At 39.6% G+C, this 23,934-nt stretch overlaps 1 protein-coding gene across 1 annotated transcript in view; it reads left to right on the top strand.

Moving 5' to 3' along the window:
- LOC131438731 (low-density lipoprotein receptor-related protein 6) overlaps positions 1-23,934 on the top strand; it is a 103,856-nt gene that overhangs the window by 13,179 nt on the left and 66,743 nt on the right. Inside the window, exon 2 of the mRNA XM_058608941.1 lies at positions 5,711-6,341. Within this exon, the coding sequence (XP_058464924.1) occupies positions 6,203-6,341 (139 nt within the window). The 5' untranslated portion in view covers positions 5,711-6,202. The remainder of the gene's footprint in view (positions 1-5,710; positions 6,342-23,934) is intronic.

Raw genomic sequence — 23,934 nt, 5'->3', positions numbered from 1 at the left:
GGGCAGTTCTTGAACGGCTTCTGGTTGCTCTTCACTCCAAATGCGGCAATTTTGCTTATTTACGTAGCCATTCAACCAGAAATGAGCCTCATCGCTGAACAAAATTTGTCGATAAAAAAGCGGATTTTCCGAATGGACCACCTAAGACGCAGCCGCGGTCAACATTTAAATGAAATTATCTTCAAAAAGTAAATGTCATGTACCAATCTAACGTTTAAAATAAAGAACCGATGAGATTTTGCAAATTTTATGCGTTTTATTGTTTAAAAAAGTTCTCAAGCTCTTGAAAAATCACCCTGTACTATGCTGTTCTTTTATTGTTTATAAAAAAGCAGTCTTTATTCATTTAATTTTTACAATGTCATTGATGGTGACTAAGTAGTAATAAAGCCATCATATTAACAAGATATCCAGCTCTCACATTTCCCGAACAAATCTTTGGCAACATGACGCCATCAGGCGATTCCACATCAAATCTCGTACATAGAAGTAGGGGAGTAAAATGTCAAATTCGTGCGCGCAAAATTAGCAGCACTGTGCACCCATAAAATTGACATGATATGTTGAATGTGATGCCGTGCGATGGCGTTGCTGAACTGAAGATTGATTTCGCTCGAAGCTGACAGGGTCTTTTTAACTAGTTTACTTGAAAATAAGTTATTTCGATGTTATGGAAAGATAAGTTGTTTCAGCATGTCACTGCAACGTAACAACAACTTATTTTCAACCGATCTTCTATATGTTGTTAGTCACTAGTAGAAACTGCGATTTTTGAGTCACGGAGAAAGTTAAATGTTAGTAACAATCACTCAAATTTCTTGTTGCAAAATTGTCACAAATACAGGGTCCGGCACTCGAAGTGTAACCAACTTCAGACCGCTCGCGCAGCTGACGCACGGGCATCAGCTCTCTAGAAATTTGCTAAATGACAGTTCGGAGTTGTATTGTTTACAAGCGCAAGAAAGCATTTTGCCAAAAATGAACGCGAAAAAAAAATCTTGACTTGAGAGAGCGAAGGAGTTGCTTCGTTTGGCCGAAAGCGGTCAATTTCCGAACATTGTATTTTCTAACGAGAAAATTTTTCCAATTGAGCAATTCGTAAACTCTCAAAACGATAGGGTTTACTTGACCGACCGTTCATACGAGAATTTGAGTTATCGATTGGCCACCAGAAGGCAGCACCCGCAACAGATAATGGTTTGGGCCGCTGTAACCGCAGATGGGCGCTCTCCAATCGTTTTCATCGAGCCTGGCGTCAAGGTAAATGCGACATATTATCGGGAAAGTATTCTGGAGGTTGCTTTGAAGCCGTGGGCAGACAAACGAGTGGGCCTAAATACCTGCAAGTCACATTCGGCAACTTGCGATTCGTTTTTTGACCGTCTCAAGGCCATAGTCAAGGCAAAAGGTGGTCATATCGAGCAAAAGTGAATTGATTCTGAATTTTGTATTATTTTTACACATTTTGTACTTTGAATTAAGTAAAAGTAATTTTCCGAACTGAATTTATGGCCTTTTTAATTGGTTACACTTCGAGTGCCGGACCCTGTAAGCTGGCGTAACAAAATTATTCCATTATGTTTTGAAAACAGCAAGAACACGAAGCATAACTATTGTTTCCCGTGTACTATACTACTTACTACTATACTTTCTTAACGAAGATTGATTTATGTTACTCTAAGTATCAAAGTATTGTGTAAAAATATTCCAATTCACGTTTTTTTGGTTGGTTACGACATAATTGGTTATTTACCTCAGTATTGCTTGAAACTTCGAGAAAGCCGTCTTTAAAAATCCTCGTGTGACTCGTTACTTTCACCTATTAAATTTTATGCACCTAGTATAAATCTCTAAAGTCAACAACTGTTTTTATAAAACGCTTAAATGTTGTTTTGTTTAGAATTAGCATAAGATACCGCCTCTGTGTTGCTACTCCGTTATTGATCAAGACCAATTGAGACTGCAAAATAATCTTTGGAATCAACATGCTTGGGAATAATACGCTGTTCACTTACAAATCGAAGAATCTTGGGAAAAGGTAGTAAATTTCTCTTGTCTCATCTGTGCAGAAAACGAGCCTATCCGAGCGTCTGTTCCTCAAGTTAGAGGCGGCTCAAAACAGCGTCTGTTCTCCATGTAAGGAGTAGCTGATTACTGTCCTTGTATCTGCATGGGACTCTAAACAGGGCTGACAACAATGGCCCTCCGGCGAAACATGAGGTTGGTGCAGGCCTTACAAGCCGCCCGTAAAAAAGAAGTTACAATGAAGGAAGAAATATGACTCGGAATAATCGGCAAAGACCTATGCGACGAACAAAGGACTACGATTGGAAGTTTAGTACATGGAACTGCAAATCGGTTGGCTTCTCAGTATACGACCGAGTGCTGCATGATGAGCATGCAAATTCGCAGCTTCGATGTTGTAGCACTGCTAGAACTTTGTTGGATGACACAAAACGTGTGGAAAAGCGGGCATCGTTTGGTCACCTTCCAGCAGAGCTGTGTTCCAGCTTTTCTGGAACGGGATTTGTAGTGCTGGACAAGATGCACCAGCGCGTGATTGGGTGGCAGCCATCAGTGATAGGATGTGCCTATTGAAGATCGAGGACCGCTTCTTCAAGTACAGCATCATTAACGTGCTCTGCTCAAATGAGACAAGAGCCGATGACGAGAAGGTAGCATTTTACGCGCAGCTGGAACGACCCTACGAAAGCTGTCCACGACGGGATGTAAAACTCGTCGTCGGCGACACAAACGCTCAGGTAGGCCGGGAGGCAATGTACAGGCCTGTGATCGAGCTGGAGAGCTTACATGCGGCAGCAAATGATAACGGCCAACGATGCGTGATATCCACAAAGCCACCTGGAAATCACCTGATCAACATACAAAAAATCAAATCGACCACGTTCTCATCGACGGGTGATTCTTCTCCGACGTCATCAATCTCCGCAACTACTGCAGTGCCAACATTGATTCTGACCATTATCTTGTCGCGGTTGCTATGCGCTCAAAACTATCAACAGAGCACAGTGCTTGGTGCGGTGACTCTTGAAGATAGCTGGAGGAATATAAGGTTCGCCATAAGTAGCACTGCTGCAACCGTACTAGGTTATCGAAGTTATCGAAGTTATCGAATTGAGGAATTGACTGGTTTGACGGCGAATGCCAGCAGTTGGTTGAAGAGAAGAATGCAGCAAAGGGCGAGGATGCTGCAACACCGCACAAGAGCGAATGATAAACGATACCGACATGCGCGGAACAGACAGAACTCGGTTTTACGGAGAGAAAAAACGCCACTAGGAAGCCAAAGATCGCTCAGCGATGGAACAGCAGTACCGCGCAAATGATACACGGAAGTTCTATGAGAAGGTGAACCGTTCACGTAGAAGCCGCACGTCACAGGCCGAAATATTCAGATACCAGTGGTAACCTTCTCACGAACGAACGTGAGGTGATGACGAGCATCTGAATGGCAAAGCGCTAGATACAGAGAACGACACAGGAATCAATCTGGTCTATCTATCTGATCTTTCGGAGATAAGTGCTGCTCAATCATGGAGGAGAGCCACTGACTAGAGCGCTACACTGGACGATTTCTAAGATTTAGGACGAGTTGATTCTACCGCAGAAATGGATGGAACGAGTGGTATGTTTTTTCTACAAAAAGGGTGATAAATTAGATTATTGCAATTACCGCGCAATCACATTGCAGAACGTCGCCTACAAGGTACTCTCCCAAATCTTCTGCCATCGTCTACCATCAATAGCTAAGGTATTCGTAGGGCCGTACCAAGCGGGATTTACTGGAGCCCGCACCACTGCGGAGAACATTCGCGATAAGACAAGTACTCCAGAAGTGTCGTTAATACAACGTACCCACGCAGTTTGCTTTCACATCTCATTCAAGCCAGTCGATAAAACAAAACCGCTTACGTTCGGGACGGAAAAAAACAAGTATAGTATTGTGTACTGAACAATAGAACGAGCTCGAAATGAGTGAACCAAACGAACAAAAGCTACCCCCGCTACGAAAGAATACAATTATTGTTGACTTCAGGCAGTGCAAAATTCGACCTTCGATGCGAGAACTTGAAGGTTTGCTTAAGCACGAAATGCATCTTGACATTAAACGTGTGCATTTACTTCAATGCAATAAGACAAATAATGTTGTTTGCATTCAGTTTTATAAAGAATTGGATGCAATTCAATTCGCAAAAGATAATAACAATGTGGAGCACGAAAACATTTGGTAGAACATTCCAGTATGTATGGAAGATAGTGCTATAGAAGTGCGTGTGCATGATCTTCCCTCAAGCGTCATCGATCCTTATATTCGCAGAACTATGTCCCAATACGGAGAGATTCTCTCTATCGAAAAAGAAAAGTGAAAGAACTTTTTCCTTGGTATTCTAAATGGCGTACGTTTGTTACGCATGTGCTTGAAGAGGCCTCAACCTTCTTATGTGACTTTCGGTCAGGATACAATAATTCCTTGCAAATCACTTGTTACCTATGACAATCAGATGACCACATGTCAATATTGTCAAAAAGCTGTTCACTACGGTAAGCCATGTGATAAACTGGACAAGGAGACAACTACACCAAAGGACAACGGTGCTTCTTTAACACTAACCCCAAGCAACCTCAGTACACCTGTGACAGCCACCAACAACAATGAAGCATCCCCAGTTAACAACTCACCATACAACCAACCATCAACTGCAACCAATGTACAACAAGGCGCATCTACAGCAACTAGCAACGAACTCAAGACTGCGAACAACTCAGCAAAGAAAAACAAAAAGAAGACGGAAATCAACAACAATACCACCGATGCGGCAATGGATGACGAGACGAGCCACGAACAAAGTGCCTCTCAATCTTCGCAGGAGGGAAATGGATGCTCCTCTCCCCCTAGAAAAAGGGTGACAACGAGATCCAATACAAACAAAAATCTTTCATTTAAAAAATCGGCTCAATCGGCCACGTAAAGCTTGTACGCAAATAGGCCTGAATAGAAATATCTTTTGAATAAAAAACGTACAAACGCACCATTTTGATTTTATTTTGCGTTAAAAACGTTTTCAATAGTGCGACGACATTGCAAATGTTAGAAGAGTGTTTCAGCAACGATATTCTGAAGAAAACAGTCGTTTACCAGCGGTACAAATGTTTCAGAAGTGGCCGTGAGTGGCAAAAGAAAAGGCGATGTTCACAGTTTTCATTGATTACAAGGGTGTTGTGTATCATGAATTCCTTCCACAAGGCCAGACCGTCCACAAGGAGTATTATTTTGGCGTTATGAGACGAAAAAGATCAGATTTGTGGGCAAACAACTCGTGGATCAAGCGCTGACATGAGTGTGTTGCAGTCGATGGGGAGTACTTTGAGGAGGACAATATCGATTTTGATGAACAATCTTGTTTTTAATTTTCCGAATAAATTCCGGGAACTTTTTGATCAAGGTAGTAAACAATCGCCTGAAATTATCCGAATTAAACTGGTTCTGCAAATTCAATATTTATAGAAAAGCATATTTAAATCAATCAAACATTGTGTGATTCAAACCCTGTATTGTTGTTGCATATGAGTTGCATTTTTGTCCCACTGTGCACGCAACTCGAAAGAAAAAATACCCTTGTTTTATTTCTCATTAATTTTATTTATTTATTACCACACTCACACAAGCATTTTTTTCTCGATCTCACAGGCCGGAGTAATTGGAATGGTGTGAGAAACGTTTCTACATATCAACAATCAGTTCGCCCGGAGAGCGGCTCCTGTAGCAGTGTTGTACAGCCGAACAGAAAGCGAGAGAAAGAATTGCCCAGTGTGTGTGTGTTGGCTGAAAGTTCCGAACCAAATCGACGATCATCAAGTATATACTCTACTCCGGTGTTGGATCCCGAGCTCGAGACGTGTTTTAAATCGGTGTGCTACCATCATAATAATCATAATAAATTCATTTTTGACAAGTGAGTGAATTGGAGTTTTGCTCGCGCACGGCACTCTAAATAGTGATTGCTTTGCAGCATTGATCTTTAAGAAGATCACTCGGAAATGTGTTATTGAGAGATTTCTAAGTATCATTTTTGTCAATTGGTACGTTATTGATTGTGTGTTGCAACAACGATTATCCGATTGATGTAAAGTGCTATGTTTTTCATCTATCGGTCAGTGCGGCAGTACCGAGAATGACGAGATGGCCTGCGGGCCGAAAATTTCGCGATTGTCGCGACCAACTGTCATGCGATACCCGGCTGTTGGCTCCATCGGTCGGCAGTGGGTCCTGGTATTGTGGCTGATATTGACTGGATTGGGATTACTGCCGAATGGTTCATGTAAGTAAAAACCGTGAATCAGCTGGTATAAATACTACCGTGAACAGCTGGTATAAATACTACCGAATATCACAGTCAGGGGCTAAAGCTAATGCTAGGGGAAGGATCTTATCTTGATTGGTATTCCCGATATTTGTAACCAGATAAGGAAAACTGCGTTTATTGAACAGCTCAATACACAGTGACATTTACGCGACGGGATTCAAAATGTAGTGTGTTTGCGAGCAAAAAAATATGCGATTTTTAAACTCAGTATAGGGCATAGGGAAAACCTTTAAGTCTTACCCAGTAGTTGTGGAAACCCACATCCCGAGAAATAAAAACTACATTTTTATAACCTTAATTGGATAACATTTCGAACCGTAAGAAACACAGTGTGGCAGAATTGTATTTATTTATTCCGATCGTGGTGAGTTTCATCTAAATTTCGAGTCACGTCTGTCGTTTAAAACATGCTCTTTACCGATATGGAATGGCAATGGCGCATTTCTCCAAACCGATGCTGTTTTGTTTTTCGTTTGTTAGTCAAGGAAACAGCTACAAATCGGGCGCCCCGGCAGGGTCCAGACGCTTTGAGACATTCATCGGTCGTAATTTATTGGTTTGAATGCTTGCATCGAATAACAAATCGGGGATCGTTTTTCCATACCTTCTTTTTAATGTTATTGCCAGTATCCCGGGTTGGCGGTTCAATGCATAGGACAGTGGTCTTACAAACCAGTTGTCGTATGTTCGAGCGCCGACTTGGAAGGATTTGTAGTGTCAGTAAAATCGTAGCACCAGCCATGCAATGGTTCTGTACAGTCTGAATCGGCTGCGAACTCTGTTGAAACAGAAGGTCAAATTTCACTACAGGAATGTAATACCAAGGCTTTGCTTTGCCAGAGTAATTTGAATAGGCTTGCCATTACGAAATTGATTCACATATTTGGTAAGTTAGGCTCGGATTTATAATAAAAAGTTGATTTTGTCATTCGGATCGTTCCTTCTACGACAACTGTATATTTAATAATCTATATGTCTGCGCTTGATTGTTGTGATTCTTTAATTACTTCTGTTATGTTTTTGGCTTTCTGAACAGCAGATAAAGTGATTTATTTAAGTTATTCTTGAGGCAGGCAGTTTATTTGGTATTAATTGCAGTAAGTTTGAAAAATATGTAGATATTCACCCTCATTCTTGTTTACGACCGTAGGCGATACATTCGGAAGTATGTCAAATTCGTATTACCGTATACGTTCGAATCAATCGCATTTTCAATCATCGTATATGCATAAGAACAACGCCAATCCAACATTAAATCATCAGTTCTGGTACAAACTTAAGTTGTAATGAAAAATTGATTTTTATTTAAAAGATATCTTTATTCAGGCCTAATTGCGTACAAGCTTTAGCCGATTGAACCGATTTTTTAGAAAAAAAAAATTGTTTTTATATCATTTGTTATTTGACTTGTTTTTTCGCTGATTTTGTATGCTTTTTTCCTAATACATTTTGAATATCATATTAGTATGTTGGTAATCATTAGTTAATTTAAACACTGTTTTTATCAAGCGATTTGCTATTATAAATTACATTAAATCAGTTCATCAATTTTATTCAATATAAAATAGCTGGCTGTTGATTGAACTCAACAAGGAAGAATGTCGCGTACTGGGGCATTGGATAGTCTATCTTGGGTACGCAAAGAATTTATTAGTTAAGATCTGACATTACATTGACATTGGAGTATTCCACGCATGTCCAAACGACATGATCAATATCGCGATAACCTTCGCCACAAGCACAATGATTAGTCTCGGAAAGTCCAATTCGAAGGAGATGTGCATCTAACGTCTAGTGATTGAACATGAGTTTGGACATCACACGAATGAAATCCCTACTCACATCCAGTCCCCTGAACCATGCCTTTGTCGATATTTTAGGAATAATTTAGTGCATCCACCGACCCAGATCATCTTTATCCCAAGAAGCTTTCACTCTCAATAGCTCCACGTTTGGCTAATTTATCGGCTCTTTCATTTACTCGAAACGAATCTGAGGGACGATAGGACTTTTTTCCATCGACAATAGATGCTGAGTACAATTGCTTGCACTCAAGTATCTTAACTCCCTCAAGTATAGAGTTTTTGAAACGACCAACTGCATTTTTAAGCAAATCATCGGCTGTCAGACTTGCTTCAGTGACAACGCCGCCAATTCCGCCTCCTTCGATGGAATGTAAACTCTATATTCAACAGCAAATAATTTTCAGGTTACAATTTCGTTCGCCTGTTTCAAATCGTTAACAACAACTCGAATTTTATCTCTATTAACTTTAGAAATTTTGAAAAATTTGATGTAAAATTTCATGTCAAATCCTTTGTAACTCGCATCAAATTTAATACCTTTTCTTTTTTTCGAAAAAAGACTATCCATGGCTCAGTGGTACCCTCTGGATAATGTTTAGCCCTTGGAGTATTTAAGATCTTACTAGTATCCGGAATTTGATTCGGATGATCTTTCATGGGATCATCCATTACATAACCTGTTTTTTTGTAAATTATTAATATCAAAATGAAAACTTATGTATAGTAGAAATGTCAGTTGTAAATTGATCTAATTGGCAGTGTTTTGATATCGTTTTCTACCATCTCAGTTGCTCTGCCGTTGTTGTCACAACTGAACTGCCTGTACCTGAAGATCAAATGTAATGCTTGCAGTGTAGCACCTTACGATTTACGCATTTACTCGCATATGTCATCTCTTTCGATCCTACGTAGCGTACAAATTCTGGTACCTGGTAGATCAGCACTGGGTTGCTTTAGCACCTCTGTGCCTTTGCACCCCTTCGTCTTCGCACCTTTATGCGATGGCACCTCTGTGACTCGTCACTTATATGACCTCGCACCTCTGTGTCTCTACACCTCTGTGCGTATGAACGGGATGGCCTTCGTTTCTTTATTGCAAGTCGGATAACGCCCCGAATATTGTCTTGGCGATTAGCACCAGCCGTTTTAGCTACCTGCAGCCGTTAACTCACGAGCCAGTATAATCAAAACACAACCTCTTCGTTTGAATGGTTTTTACTGAATGAAAAAATGATATTTCAGAGTATGATGATGATGATGGCCCGAGTTATAAAAATAATCATTTTTGTCCTAGTAACGGGGGCTTTTTTAGGAGGTTTGTTTTTTAATAGGAATTACTCTATGATCTGAAAGTTGTTTTGATAGTGTAAAAGGACATCTCTACTCAGTATTGTTTGGAAAATCATCATGAATAGGTTAACTCCAGAACAACACTTTCAAAACGTGAAAATTTATTTTTAAAATCAGTGTTCAGTTGAAACTGTTTATAGCGTGAAATTCTCTTCAGTGATGAGGGTCATTTTTGGTTGTATGGATACGTCAACAAGCCAAATTGCCGTATTTGGAGAAAAGATAATCCACACAACGTTCAAGAATTACCGATGTACTGCGATAAATGTACTGTTTGGTGCGTTCTAGGGGCTGGTGGAATCATCGGTCCTTATTTCTTTAAAAATGAGACAGGACTACGCGTTACCGTAAATGGTAATCGATACAGAGCCATGATCAATGAATTTTCCAAAGTTGCCAAAGTGTGGACGAAATGACGACCTTCAAAATGACCTTTGTGAAAAATAGTTGTGGCGGCCATATGCCCGAAATCATATTTAAATGTTTAAAGCCAAGAAATTATCTGCGAAATAAAAAAAAATCGTTTCATAATTTGGCATGTGTTATATTTAAATTTCAAATCAGTAAACTCCTAAAAAACACCCTTTACATATTTGAATTTATAACCATAACTAAATATGTTATAGTCCTGGGGGGTCCTTTGCTGTATCAAGTATACGTCACTATCTAACTCAGTCCATGGCATCTCGTTACCAGCCACTAAAGTTATGTACACTCAAAAAAATATTCACTTTCGAACTACGCTACAACGTACTTGATTATTTTCCACAACAATTTTCATATAATTTCCATAGGACATACCCGATAAAACTTAATTGGGTGTCCACATATGACAACAACACATGTATTCATTGATTTCGATATGAAATTCTGAAAACATCTTATAAAATTTGACGTAATATTTATGTGAGAAATTTCTGAACGTTATTATAAATAAACTACGTAATTTTTTTCAATAATTTTATCACAGAGAACAGACATCCAAGTAGAGATTTCAATTTGTGTAAGAAATTTAACGGTTGTTTTGGAAAGCAATCACCAAGCAGCAATTCTCATGTAGAGGCGCTTCGAGCAGCCCAGTAATCTCTTATGGGCTCTTGCGTTCGAACTTTCATACAATTCGAATAAATCCAAACATCGAACATAAAAAAAGTAAAACACGTGAGAATGCCAAAGAGCGTCGTAGTTCGAATGGTGTTGCGTTCTTGGCAGAAGTGTATAACGTACGGTCATTGGACTCAAAGCTTTGTGATGTGGTTAGAAATCCAGCCTGGTATCAAAAGGATCGCTATCAAACATAGTTTCATTGCCAGAGATATAATGAAGCAATGGTTTCTAATTAATCGCATTCGGGAATGTTTAATTTTCTTGGAATGTTTTCATTTATGAGCATCAACTGTAGACCCATTCTTTAGAATATCTTCTTTATCAAATCAATGCATTGCATCAAGGAATCGAACCGTGAGCTGTACCGCACCATTTCACTGATGCAAGACGTACCGTGATGGTAGCTATAGCTTGTACCGTAATGTAGCACTCTCTGTAAACAGTAAACGGAATGGCATGGCTGCCCCCTTTTCTCATGGATCTCCTGATGCTGAATATATCGGGCTGCTTTTTGATCAATCATAGCAAAACGTGCTAACGCGCTTCTCTAGCGCTACTTGTTTGCTTACCATTGATCAGAAAATTGAAGAAAGCAAACTGTATCTATCCAAGCAGACGTTACCACGTGCCGATAAACACAAACAAGCCCCTGGTGCTGGTCACTAGCACAAATTTTACTGTTGTGTGCAGGGTTTGTTAGGGACTCTAAATTAAAAATTGTAATATGGTGCTGGCTTTCAAATTTGTGAGTTTTATCGAAGTTGAACATTGAATATTTTTTTCTTCGTTTCTAAACAATTGTTTTTCTAGATAATCAGAATATATAACTCTAATTAATGCAAAGAAATGTCGTTTGGAAGAATTTAATAAATGAAAGGTTGTTAGCGGATTTAGTATTTTTTCACAATTTTTTCATTTATTTAACCCTTTACAAAAACCTGTCATGTGTCCGTCTGATCATCTAGAATATGGAAACGTTGGACACAACATAAAAACTAACCACAATTATTAAGAATTTGTACTTGAACCCGCCTATTGAGCCGCTCACGTTGAGTGACTGTCAAACTGCTCAGCCGCAAGCTTGTTTATTATAGTTAAATAGCAAAACTATCAATCATGAAATGATCAGAGACAAGTGTTGATGTATTTCCGTAACGATGCAAAACCAGATCGAAGTCTAGGAAAAATGACAAAGTGATGGAGTTTCTCGGATAAACCAACAACTGGGGTGCGGGTTCGACCGAATTGTGCCTGGTTAAGAAATTTCAGCGCAGCGCAATTCAGGTTCAGGAAGCAGAAAGAAACAGAATGTGCAACAAAAATACTCGAGATTTACAAATAACATAACGGAAAACAGTAATTAAGTTATTCTAAAGGGCAATGAAATCGAAGTATCGAAGCCACCTCTGATGCGCATGACGAAGGAAAGAGAGGACACCACATTGGACCACATTAGTCCTCTCAATAAAAAAAATTGAAGAATCTATCTCGAAAATCCGGAAGGTTTAGTGTTTTCATCCGAAAAGCTACGCAGTAAACCACGTCGAAAGCATGGCTGTTACCAGACTTGCCGTTCTAAATATTGGTGGTGACTACATTGCTTGCTAATTGATTGCACAGAAGCATTTTGCACTATGAAGTTCGATACAGACTGTACCTGCACCCTAAACAAATTGTTATTTGTTTTCAAATTTTCAAATAACGATTGGTGATATTAGAGAGCGCGTCAATTCTCCAAAGGTCGTTTCATAGAATACCATCGTTGAAGTCGCTTAGTCGAAGATAATTTCGAAGATGTATTATTTTGTTGACAGTTTCGCACATTAATCAAATATTGTTGGTGTTAGAAAATAGCTCTTTTCCTTGCATCCTTAGCTTCCTCGCATAATCTGCAAATTGTTTCAACACGTATTACGACAGTATTTATATTGATTTTTGAACAGAGAGATATCTCTGTCTCACTATTGCGATTGTACCGCCGAAGGGCTATGGCATGAATAGAAGTTTATCTTAGTATATCTCGAATAATAATAAATTGATAATAGCTCCACGTTCTGATCATACTTTCAACCAGTTTTTTCACGGACCTGATTGACAGACTCCGCCAATTTTTCTCGAATTGAGCGTAACAATCTTTAAATCGTGCCATGATTTTCCTGCCGGTTGGAACTTCATAATCTCCAAAATATTTTCAATCGAATTGGTATCTAGATATTATGGGTAGAGATGGTCGTGTTACGTGTTTTTTGAATTCAAAACACGCGTCGAAAAATGTTCGGGTTCGGTCAAGTACTGACAATAATTTTTTTAGTTTCAAACGGGTACGGGTTGGGTCAGCTTTTTCTTGAACAGATCGAGTATTGTTTCGTCCCGTTGTTTTGTGGTTACTCGCTTCGAGCCTCGATCGTTGTAGTCATCGTCCTTCTTGGTCATCTCTAATCGCAGGACCTATTTCGTAACAAAATTTTTAGATATTTTATTTTTCATTTAGAAGCTGATTGAAGTAATAATTTAAACTCTTTTAATGTGTACAGAGTGTACTACAGCTTCAGAACTCATTGCCTATCTAGCACTCATTTCTCATCCGGTACGCGAGTGACCGTTGTTAATATCAGACTTAAAAATGGTGGACGGATAAAATATGTTCAAGTGCATTAACCTTCAACATTGTCTAAAACATTGCCTTCCAACTGCCTCTCACTGATATCTGGAGAACGCAGTGCAGAAAAAATCCTCCACAGCCAAATTACATTCGTTGTGAATAAAATTAAAACTCGTTATTGCATGTTTACAGTCAATAAGGCGAAACCTGCGAAACCACTGTAGAACTGCGCACGGTGCGAATTGTTCTAGTACTGACACTAGCAATTCAATGAAGGATGTAGATCGGCGGGATTGATTTTTAGTTTTAGATGATTTATTATTATATATCGTTTATTTGGCCCCGGGTTCAACTGTATATTGCCTTTGAAACAAACGTATTTATGAAAAAAAAAATAGATTGGAAATAGGTTGATGAATAAAATAGTATATATGCGAAATATGTACCTCCTAGACTGAGCTCAAAACGAAAACTCCGAGTGAGTCGTTTTGTAAGTTAAACTACCCAGAATGGGAAACACATCCCGCAGGTAGTATCATAATTGAACAGAACCTGCGCACATGTTTAGCTTTGTACGGCCTCTACATAGTTCAATTCTTTTTTTTTTGTCTCGATTATAGAGGTTTGAACCTTGAGGTCATTCGCCTCTTCGAATCAGATAAACTTTCTGACCCTATGTGGTATACGTGGTAGTCATTGACTTACCCATCACGCTATACCCGCCTACAGTAAGTTCAAATCTCAGTCTCCTGGGCATTATTTTGTTCATGTAGGTTTGCTGGGCTATACTTTATATTCAGAGTTTAATTCACAAAACGATTTCTCCAGATAGAAAAAGCCACGTGTTTGAATCCCGTCTCTGAGGTAATTATCTCCCAAATTATAGTAATTCTGGAATATTCATCAGCTTATTTTTCATTTAGAATATTTTCTCGTTAGCTACTGATAATGAATGAAAATGCAAAAAAAAAGTTTTGTTGAGTTCTACCTCGGCGGCATACAAATATGCATTTTCAGTTCGGTTTCACATCTCATCCAAGTCAGTCGATAAACCAAAACCGCTTACGTTCGGGACAGAAGAAACCAAGTACAGTATTGTGTAGTGAACAATAGAACGATCTCGAAATGAGTGAACCAAACGAACAAAAGCTACCGCCGGTACGAAAGAATACAATTATTGTTGACTTCAGACAGTGCAAAATTCGACCTTGGATACGAGAACTTGAAGGTTTGCTTAAGGAGCAAATGCATCTTGACATTAAACGTGTACATTTACTTCAATGCAATAAGACCAATAATGTTGTTTATATCCAGTTCTATAAAAAGTTGGATGCAATTCAATTCGCTAAAGACAATAATAATGTGCACTATGTGGAGCATGAAAATATCAAGTACAACATTCCAGTATATATGGGAGATAGTGCTATAGAAGTGCGTGTGCATGATCTTCCCTCAAGCGTCATCGATCCTTATATTCGCAAAACCATGTCCCAATACGGAGAGATTCTCTCTATCGAAAAAGAAAAGTGGAAGAATGTTTTCCCCGGTATTCTAAATGGTGTACGTTTGTTACGCATGTGCTTGAGGAGGCCTATACCTTCTTATGTGACAGTCGGTCAGGATACAAGAATCCCGTGCAAATCACTTGTTACCTATGACAATCAGATGACCATATGTCAATATTGCCAAAAAGCTGTTCACTACGGTAAGCCATGTGATAAACCGGACAAGGAGACAACTATACCAAAGGACAACGGTGCTTCCTTCACACCAACCCCAAGCAACCCCAGTACACCTGTGACAGTCACCAACAACAGTGAAGCATCCCCATTCAACGAAACCATCCAACGTATCCCCTATAGAACAAAGTACACCAGCTGCAGTTAACAGCTTACCATCTAACCAACCAGCAATATGAACGCAAACAATGTACAACAAGGCGCATCTACAGCAACTAGCAACGAAATCAACAACAATACCACGGCAATGGATGACGAGACGAACCACGAACAAACTGCCTCCCAGGAGGAAAATGGAACTGCCTCCCAGGAGGAAACTAGAAAAAAGGTGACAACGAGATCCAATACAAAAAAAATGTATCTAAAAACTCAGCTAAATCGGCCACGTAAAGCTTGTACGCAAATAGGCCTGAATAAAATATCTTTTAAATAAAAAAATATATATATGCATTTTCACAATTTAATTCAACTATATTTTTCGCATTCAAGGGTTAGTGTTATTTTTCGTGCTCAGGACACATTACCGTTTATGTTTATGCTAAACCGCTAAGTAGACATAAAATTTCTGCTCTTGGCAGAATACTTTTAGTTTTACACCGAAAGGCAATGTTTTAATTGACGTATCGAACGAAAACATTTTTTCGACTTATTGATCATGCCGAGGTTACCTAATTTGTGCGTAGGCCACATAACCATTTTTGATTTTGTTTACTACGTGTCGTCTTCGACCCATCCATGTTCAAATGTTTTCATTAGGCACGTCAGCTATGACACTGCACATATAAGTAAAGCAAAAACCGTACTGCAAAATGCAGAAACTTTACGTCTGTTTAGCATGAGTCGAAGACATTCAGTGCGGTAAAATTTCATTTTCAATCGAATAATATAAGATGAAAACGAAATTTATGGCCGCTGACCGTCAGCGGATCCCTACTAATTCATTTGACTTTTGCTGCCATTTTCAAGTGAAGCTCCCAGAATTCATCGTCGGTTGAATAATCGTATCTAGTCATTTGAAGTTTTGCTTGCTCAGTTTCAAGTGGAAAGTAGTCTAGCTGCTTCATTGTCTTCGCTCTTGGTAGTAAGCAGATTCGAACGAATAGAATTATAAATGAAGTAAAGTATTAAAAATGAAAACTGAAGGAGGAAACAATTAATTTATGCTATCTGATTAGTCTTTCATCTATTATCTTAAACCAATTCTAATGTTTACATGAACCTCATTTGAAGGCCGCTCTCACACTACTGAAGGAGATATTTTGTTACTTCAAGAGATCAACTGACGGTAATTAAACTGATCCTCGATTGAAGAGAAACGAGTGATGAACTGAATGCTGCTCGTTCGGGCCGTCAGCAAACATTGTGTGTGTCAGAGAGTGAAGTTTACTGCAGTGGAGAGATCGTCAATATGTTCCACATTCAGTTTCAATTGAATTGAATGAAATTTTACTGCACTGGAAGACATAACTTTAAAAAAAATATATTTTTCTTATCTGTTTATTGTAGGTTATCGATGAATAGTTGAACAAAATTTGGTTTATGGTTAAACAGTTAGTCTCCAAGAGACGTTTTTTGCTCATTCAAATGTTGATTCGGAAGCTAGATTTCGAATGGTTTCTTTTATGAATAACTTGCTAAGCAATCAAATTTTGAATATATGTGCTTTTTTACGTACTGTAATGGCTCGAACCTGTGCGTAACTCTACTTAGATAAAGTCATCGCAATCGAAACTGTACGTACTGGCCACAGTACACGAAAAATGGAACAAGTGAAACAAAACTCCAAAATGACTAATGATGAACCATTTATCTGAGGGTATTAATCAATTTACCCCAGGAACGAAAGAGAAGGTCTGATGTGCAGTTTGTCATCGTTGTTGTTTTTGTTGTTGGTTGGATGGCTCGTTATGGCGAAGATCCTCTTCACATCGCACCAACATCTGCGCACGAGGAAACCTGGTGCGCATTCAAGGAGGAGCTGTTCAAAAGCCAACGGAGAACCCTGTTGGGAGGCAAACGAACCAGCGAACGAGTGGTAAAAAATAAATAAAACGATCAGTGCCTTGTTATAAGATTTCAAGCTTTTTTTTCGTGTGCCTCCTTCGTTTAGGGAAGAACACAGTCTCAGTAATAATTTCGTATTTCTTCTCCGGTGTTTCGTTTTGCGTCTGGCTGTTCCAATTCTGTCTTGCGTTTCTTCCATTGTTTCTCGTTCTTCAGAGTATGGAAAGTTGTTGCTTTTATTCTTGATTTCATTGGAATGGTTTCTCTCGTTTTACTGTTCATTCTTGGTAATATATTTTTTTTCTTTCGCGTAAGTTAGGTAATTCAAAATTTACATCCCAACGCCTAAAAATGTACCATAACGAACGGTGAACCAGTTCCGATACAAACAAACCATCATCAAGAATCTCATAACGCCAAGATCACTTTTCTCTTTCAACACAATGGAATACTTGTAGTCAATTTCGCTCGTTCTTCCTCATCCATGGTGATCGAATTGTATTGTTACAAGAAATGGTCAGATAATTTTACAATCGTGCCATGACCGTTTCCCACCCTTCCTACACCCGTTTGGCAGTACAGTGATCGTAAACTTTTGCTACTTACTAACTTGCTGCATACTAACGAGACACGATTTACGTGTATGTGGTACCTTGCACTGGACTCCGCTCCTGGCCTGACCCTCGTAAGAATGGAACCAACCAGCCCGAGAGATCGAGAAAATACGATTATGGGCGAGCTAACACTGAACTCGTTTTGCTCGCCGGCGGACTCGTGTCCTCTCCCGGCCAGCAACGACAACTGTTTTGTTATTATTTCCTTTGCTCAGCCTAATATGGATAAGGGACGCATTCGCATTTTGTGGCGATGTTTACCTTCAGAGCTTCAATTTTTGGAAACGCGAGTAATTTACCTATCCGGGGGGAGGGGAATAATTTTTTCTCATACATTATGGTACTATTAACTTTTGAATAGTTTGGAGCTGTTCAGCAGAAAAATATCTTTAACTGTGATAAAAAAATGTTGTACTTGTTTTCCAAAATGCAAAACTCAAACCGGGATGATATTTACTAGCTGTTCGTTTTTATGCTGTTTTGTGCTTTCCTCACGAATATATGCTTCGAAATAACTATGAAAATCAACTTTCAAACCAAGACTCGAAGCCTGGAGTGTAATACACCAGTCAGCACAGTTTGTCGGGTTCAGAAATTGTCTGTAAGCACGTGTGCATGTAACGCAAATGGGTACTCGATTTTCTTAAAGATGACTGGACCAATTTTCATAAACCTAGATTCAAATGAAAGGTCTCGTATCCCCATTTCCTGCTATAGAATTTTATTCAAATAAGAGCTCCGCTTCCGGAAAACAACTGATCCAATTTACACATGCCCAAATTAAAATGAATGGTTCTACGTTCCGATAGCCATACTACCCTTGAATTCTACCCGTATCCGATTTCGGGTTTCGGACTAAAGAGATAAAATATTTAAATAGAAAAGAAATTAAATGCCCAATATTCCAATAGCGTACCATTGAAATTTATTGGGATTCGACATCCGGTTCTAGAATAACGGGAAAAAAATGTTCTAAAATATGAAAAAGTTCATTTGATTTTCATAGACACCGATTTTCACAAGCTTTGATTAGGATGAGAGCCTGTTTACGTTAAAATTCGGACACTTTTCTTTCAGCGTAGATTTTTAATTATTCCACAAATCGCCGAAACATTTCTCTTTTTAATGCGGTGCCTGGGTGTTCCCCTCAAAAAAGTTCAATTTCATTGTGTATCAGGCAACTTATAGTATTTTAAGTGATAGTGCAGCTGTGGCAAGTGTGTGTTGATGAGTGGAACGTGTGAAAAGTGGTATTTATTGAACATTACTGAATCGCGAAACGTTAAAATGTTATTTATGTGTCATCTCGCGTTGTTTACAGCAATGCAAATAGGAGCAAAAGGATACTGGTGGGATCGTTCCATAGAGATGTTTCACGTTTTGCTTATTTCAATCTTATTATATTTCTCCTTACTACAAATCGGGCTAGACTAAAATCCGTCAATTATCCGGGGAACGTTGGATCTAATTTTTTCGGGTTAAACGATAAGTTTGAGACGCGCGCGTAATGTTTATAACCGTATTTTTTGCGACCGTGCTTAACTAGGACGTTTGTAAATATAGTTTAGACTGCGAGGAGGATAAATTTAGTATTTTACTATTTTGGTTAGAAAGTAGATATTGATATTAATTCGTATCGCGATTATCGTGTGCTTTCTTGCCAGTTTTACGGCAGACTTTTGAGAAAAAAAACAGAACACCGCCTGTTCGGTGTTCTACGAGTTTCGAAAGAAATTTCGTATTCTAGTAGGAAGCACATATTGATACAAAACGCGATAAAATTGTAACATATTCTCGGTAGCCGGTTATTCAGAGCAATGAAGCAAAGTTTTGGCATTACATTTCTTTCGTGGAATTTGACCTTTCTGTTTCAACTGACTTCGCAGCCGATTCATAGTGAACAGAATCATATCATGGTTAGTGCTACGATCCTACTGACACTATGAATCCTTCCAGGTTGAGCCTCGAACATACGACAACTGGCTTGTGAGACCAGTGTCCTATGCATTGAACCGCCAACCCGGGCTGAGCAATGAACACATGATAATATTATTCGAACACTTACTAACAAACAACTCCTACCTGTGATGCATGTGGAAATGCAGAGGATTTCTCGGTTTCTAGTAGCAACATGCATTGAACTAACAATTCTTCCTTCCAAAGTAGATCTGCATTTGGACGTGGCCGGTGTCGGTATTGATCAGCATGCAGTGATCAATCAATTTTCCCAAGTAAGTTGTTTCAGAAAAACATTTTGCAAGCTTAATTGGCGGAGTAGCAACATGCGGGCGGTCTCTAATGCTAATGCTAAATCGCTGAAACATTTCTCTTTTATAACAGCTGTAACTCTCCACTTTATATCGTGGTACAGCATGTTTCAGGACCGCTTTTACAGAAGGACACGTACCCTGGGCCCCCGGGCCCACGGGCTTATGGAGCCCTCGACGGGAAACCCCGAGCAAAAATAAAGGTCATTCAGTTTGTTATGGGTACACAAATAAATCTTGGCATGTTTACATTCTTTTCTGCTTTTCTCTAATAAAAAGGTTATGCAATCACTGTGAAAACAAACTTTTGAGCTGAATATCATATAGCGTTCGATTCAGCTCGACGAACTGAGCAAATGTCTGTGTGCATCACAAATATAGTTACTCAATTTTCTCAAAGATGGCCAAACCGATTTGGACAAACTCAGATTCAAATGAAATGACTTATAGTTCTATACAAATTTACTGAATTTCATTTGGATTTCATCTGATTTTGGATCGGAATTACAGGGTGATATGCACCAAAAAAGTAAAAATAATGTCACTCAAATTTCTCGGAGACGACTGAACTGATTTTCACCATCTTATATTCGACTGAGAGGTCTTCAGATGCCGTAAGAAAGTTTCTCAAAAATGTGTACAAGTAAGTTCAGGCATATTGACTCTGAGAAAATATTACACACGGACGGATCACGAATTGAAGAGGCCCAGTAGCCGTCAAGATTTAGTGTCATCTCAAAATTTTTTTTTTTTGGAAAATCAACTTTCTGGGACTTAGTCTCTAAAAGTCGATTTCCAAAAAAAAATTATTCGAGATGACACTAAATCTCGACGTTTCATGCAATTCTAAGCCTTTTGGCATCAAATTTTTTTTCGATTTCGGCAATTTCATGTTCGCAACGCAGCAACGGCTGGTGCACAGCCAATATTCGGGACGTACCCGACATGAAAGCAGATAAAGAAAGCCATCCCATTCATACGCACAGAGGTGCGGAGATGAAGGGGTGCAAAGGCACAGAGGTGCTAGAGCAGAGCCGTAAAGACATCCAACACCTTTGCGCTCAGATGCTAAACACGCAAAACAAAATGCTTGCAAGACGTTTTTAAAACGAGGAGGAGGAACTCCCCAAACCTTGAAAAATTCTTGGTTTTAGAATCCAAGTACAAGAGCATACTTCGGGCCAAGCAATGTAGCTATTGGGACATTTTGTCGAAGGTTTGTCAAGAGAAACCTCAATGAGCACTCTTTGGAACACGACCAGACGAATGAGGAATCGTAACGTAGGAAATGAGAGTGAGGAATACTCGAGCCGATGAATATTTGACTTTGCTAGGAAAGTTTTCCCAGATTCTGTTTCAGTTCCAGCGGTTATAAATAATTATTTGTACAACTTTTTGTCAGAGAAGTGCATGCATTTTTCACATGGCGATTTTTTCAAAATTAGCTACATGGGTCTCCCGCAAGGGTCATGCCTCAGGAATCAGGAATCAGAACAAATTGGCTCAAATGGCACGTTCCCCTTGATATTTGGAGATTTGTGCCTTGCCATCAATTTGTTTTTAACATCATTTTCCCGATATATAAGAGGGAAGGATTGAAAGGAAATGGTAAGGGTTGGACTAGGAGGATGGGAAAAATTGACGACACAAAAACACATAAAAGCAGAAGTAAATTCTGCACCCATAAGGGATGCTGAACAATCTGCTGAGGATCACATTTAGTGGAAGCAGAAGGAAATTCTGAACCTCTACGAGGTCCCGAACAGTCTGCTGTTAATAAAACCTCCAACCCCCGAGAGGATTTAGAGATCTTACAAAAGCGACACCATTCTGCACTCCCGGAAGAATGCAGAACGACTCGCAGTATGTACGAGCAGAAGTAAATTCGGTACCCCCCAGAGGATGCCAAACCCTATTTAAGGTGAATACAGAAGGGATTCATTCACTCCAGGAAGAACGATGAACCCTTCTGACTATAGCTCCTTACCACATTGGGTGAGAAACGAGAGAATATCCTTCAATTTTAGCTCCGCATACACAGACTCAACCATGTATGGAGAACCAAAAACCCGGATACGTAGCTGCGTCAATGCGGGACAGTTACATATCAGATGATATGAAGTACCACAATCGCATTCACACAAATCACACGAATAATACTCAGCACGTTGAATAGTAGCCATGTGATAATTGAGTTTGCAATGTCCAGTCAGAGCTCTGACCAGAACACATCAATGATACTTGGAGAAATGCAGTAGACACTTTGACATTTTCAGATCTAAATCTGGTAGAAATGCTTTTGTCTGAGCGCAAGTTTGCAAGCTGCGCCAGTAGCTGGCATGTTTGGATGCAGCCCAAGAACGTATCTTGTGCTTTATCCAACTAGTTGAAAGTGGTAAAGCTGGTTCAGGACCAACGAAATCATTCGTTGCACCAGCTCTAGCCAACTCATCAGCCCATTCATTTCCAGTAATACCAGAATGGCCGGGTACCCATAAGAAGTAAACAGCATTTGAAATGCTGAGGTCTTCAATTTGAGTTCGACATGCGATCACTAGATTCGACCGTGAGTCATTCGAACTGAGTGCTTTTAAGGCTGCCTGACTGTCGGAACAAAAATAAATACGTTTACCACAGATCCTCTGCTGAAGTGCCGATTGTACTCCACACAGAATTGCGTAGATTTCTGCTTGGAACACAGTACAGTATCTACCAAGTGAATGAGACTGCTCCAGCCTATTTCACGACAGTAGATACCAGCACCAGCACGACCATTCAACAGAGAACCGTCCGTAAAACAAACTATGTGTTCATCAAGTTGTCGTTCCAGACAACCAGACAATCATTCCTAACGAAGAGGATAGCTCACTTTGAATGTTTTAAAAGGAAAACTGCATGTGAGAGTTAGGTCACTAGGAGCGAGTAAATACTCATCCCACGGTACCATTTGAGACCACAAGCGAGTGTGACTGGTAGCATATTCTAATGGGTTACTGTTCCAAAGCCCTGTAACCCTAAGACGGTATGCACAAGATAATGCTTCTTGTTTTAGGAACACATGTAGTGGTTTAATGCACAGTAGCGCCTCTAGAGCAGCAGTAGGAGTTGTCGTGAATGCTCCTGTCATCGCCATTAGGACCATCCTTTGGAGATGATTTAGCTTTGACTGAACTGTCGCGACTTCTCCTTTCTGCCACCATACAAGACATCCATATGCTAAAATTGGTCTAACGATAGTTGTGTAGATCCAATGAATATATCTGGGTTTGAGTCCCCATGATTTTCCAAAAGCTCGTCTGCATTGGCCGAAAGCTATGCAAGCTCTTTTAATCCTGAAATCAATGTGAGCAGACCAATTCAGTTTTGAGTCAAGAATAACCCCGACGTATTTAACTTGATCGACCACAGTGACCCCTGAACCAAAGAATTGCAACGGACGAGCTCCTGTAATTATCCTACGATGAGTGAAAAGCACCATTGATGTTTTGCCCGGATTTACAGATAATCCAAACCTGACAACACCATTGTTCAACAGATCGCAGGGCTTGCTGCATTAAATCAAAGAGAGTGTTAATGCTTATACCGGTCATCAATATATGATAATCGTCGGCAAAACCATAAGTCGGAAATCCAAGGTTATTAAGTTTCCTTAACAAACTATCAGCGACTAGGTTCCATAAAAGTGGGGATAGTACACCACCTTGAGGACACCCACAGACACTCAGCTTTCTAATCTCTGGCCTGCCGAAGCGATGATCAAAGAAGTTGATTGCTAAGCATTGCGTGTATCCAGTAAGGGAAAAACCCAAGATATTCCGTTCACGACTGCAATGTTTAACCTCCTGCAGCCATTCAGCCATCGGCACGGAAATACACCTTGACTTGGGAGTTCCTATTTTTGTGGCCTTTTACGACATGGAATAGGAAACCAGTGGATCAATTCTTGGTAAAAAATAATTCCGCCGGATGCCACACGGCTTACCTGTTTGGTGGACTTATACCACCGGTACAGGTGGACCGTAGCGTTATTCTTAGCAGTTGGGAAACCGCTACCGACACT

Source organism: Malaya genurostris, chromosome 3 (genome assembly GCF_030247185.1).
Source record: "Malaya genurostris strain Urasoe2022 chromosome 3, Malgen_1.1, whole genome shotgun sequence".
Taxonomy (NCBI): Eukaryota; Metazoa; Arthropoda; class Insecta; order Diptera; family Culicidae; genus Malaya; species Malaya genurostris.
This window is presented reverse-complemented; position numbering and strand designations above follow the sequence as displayed.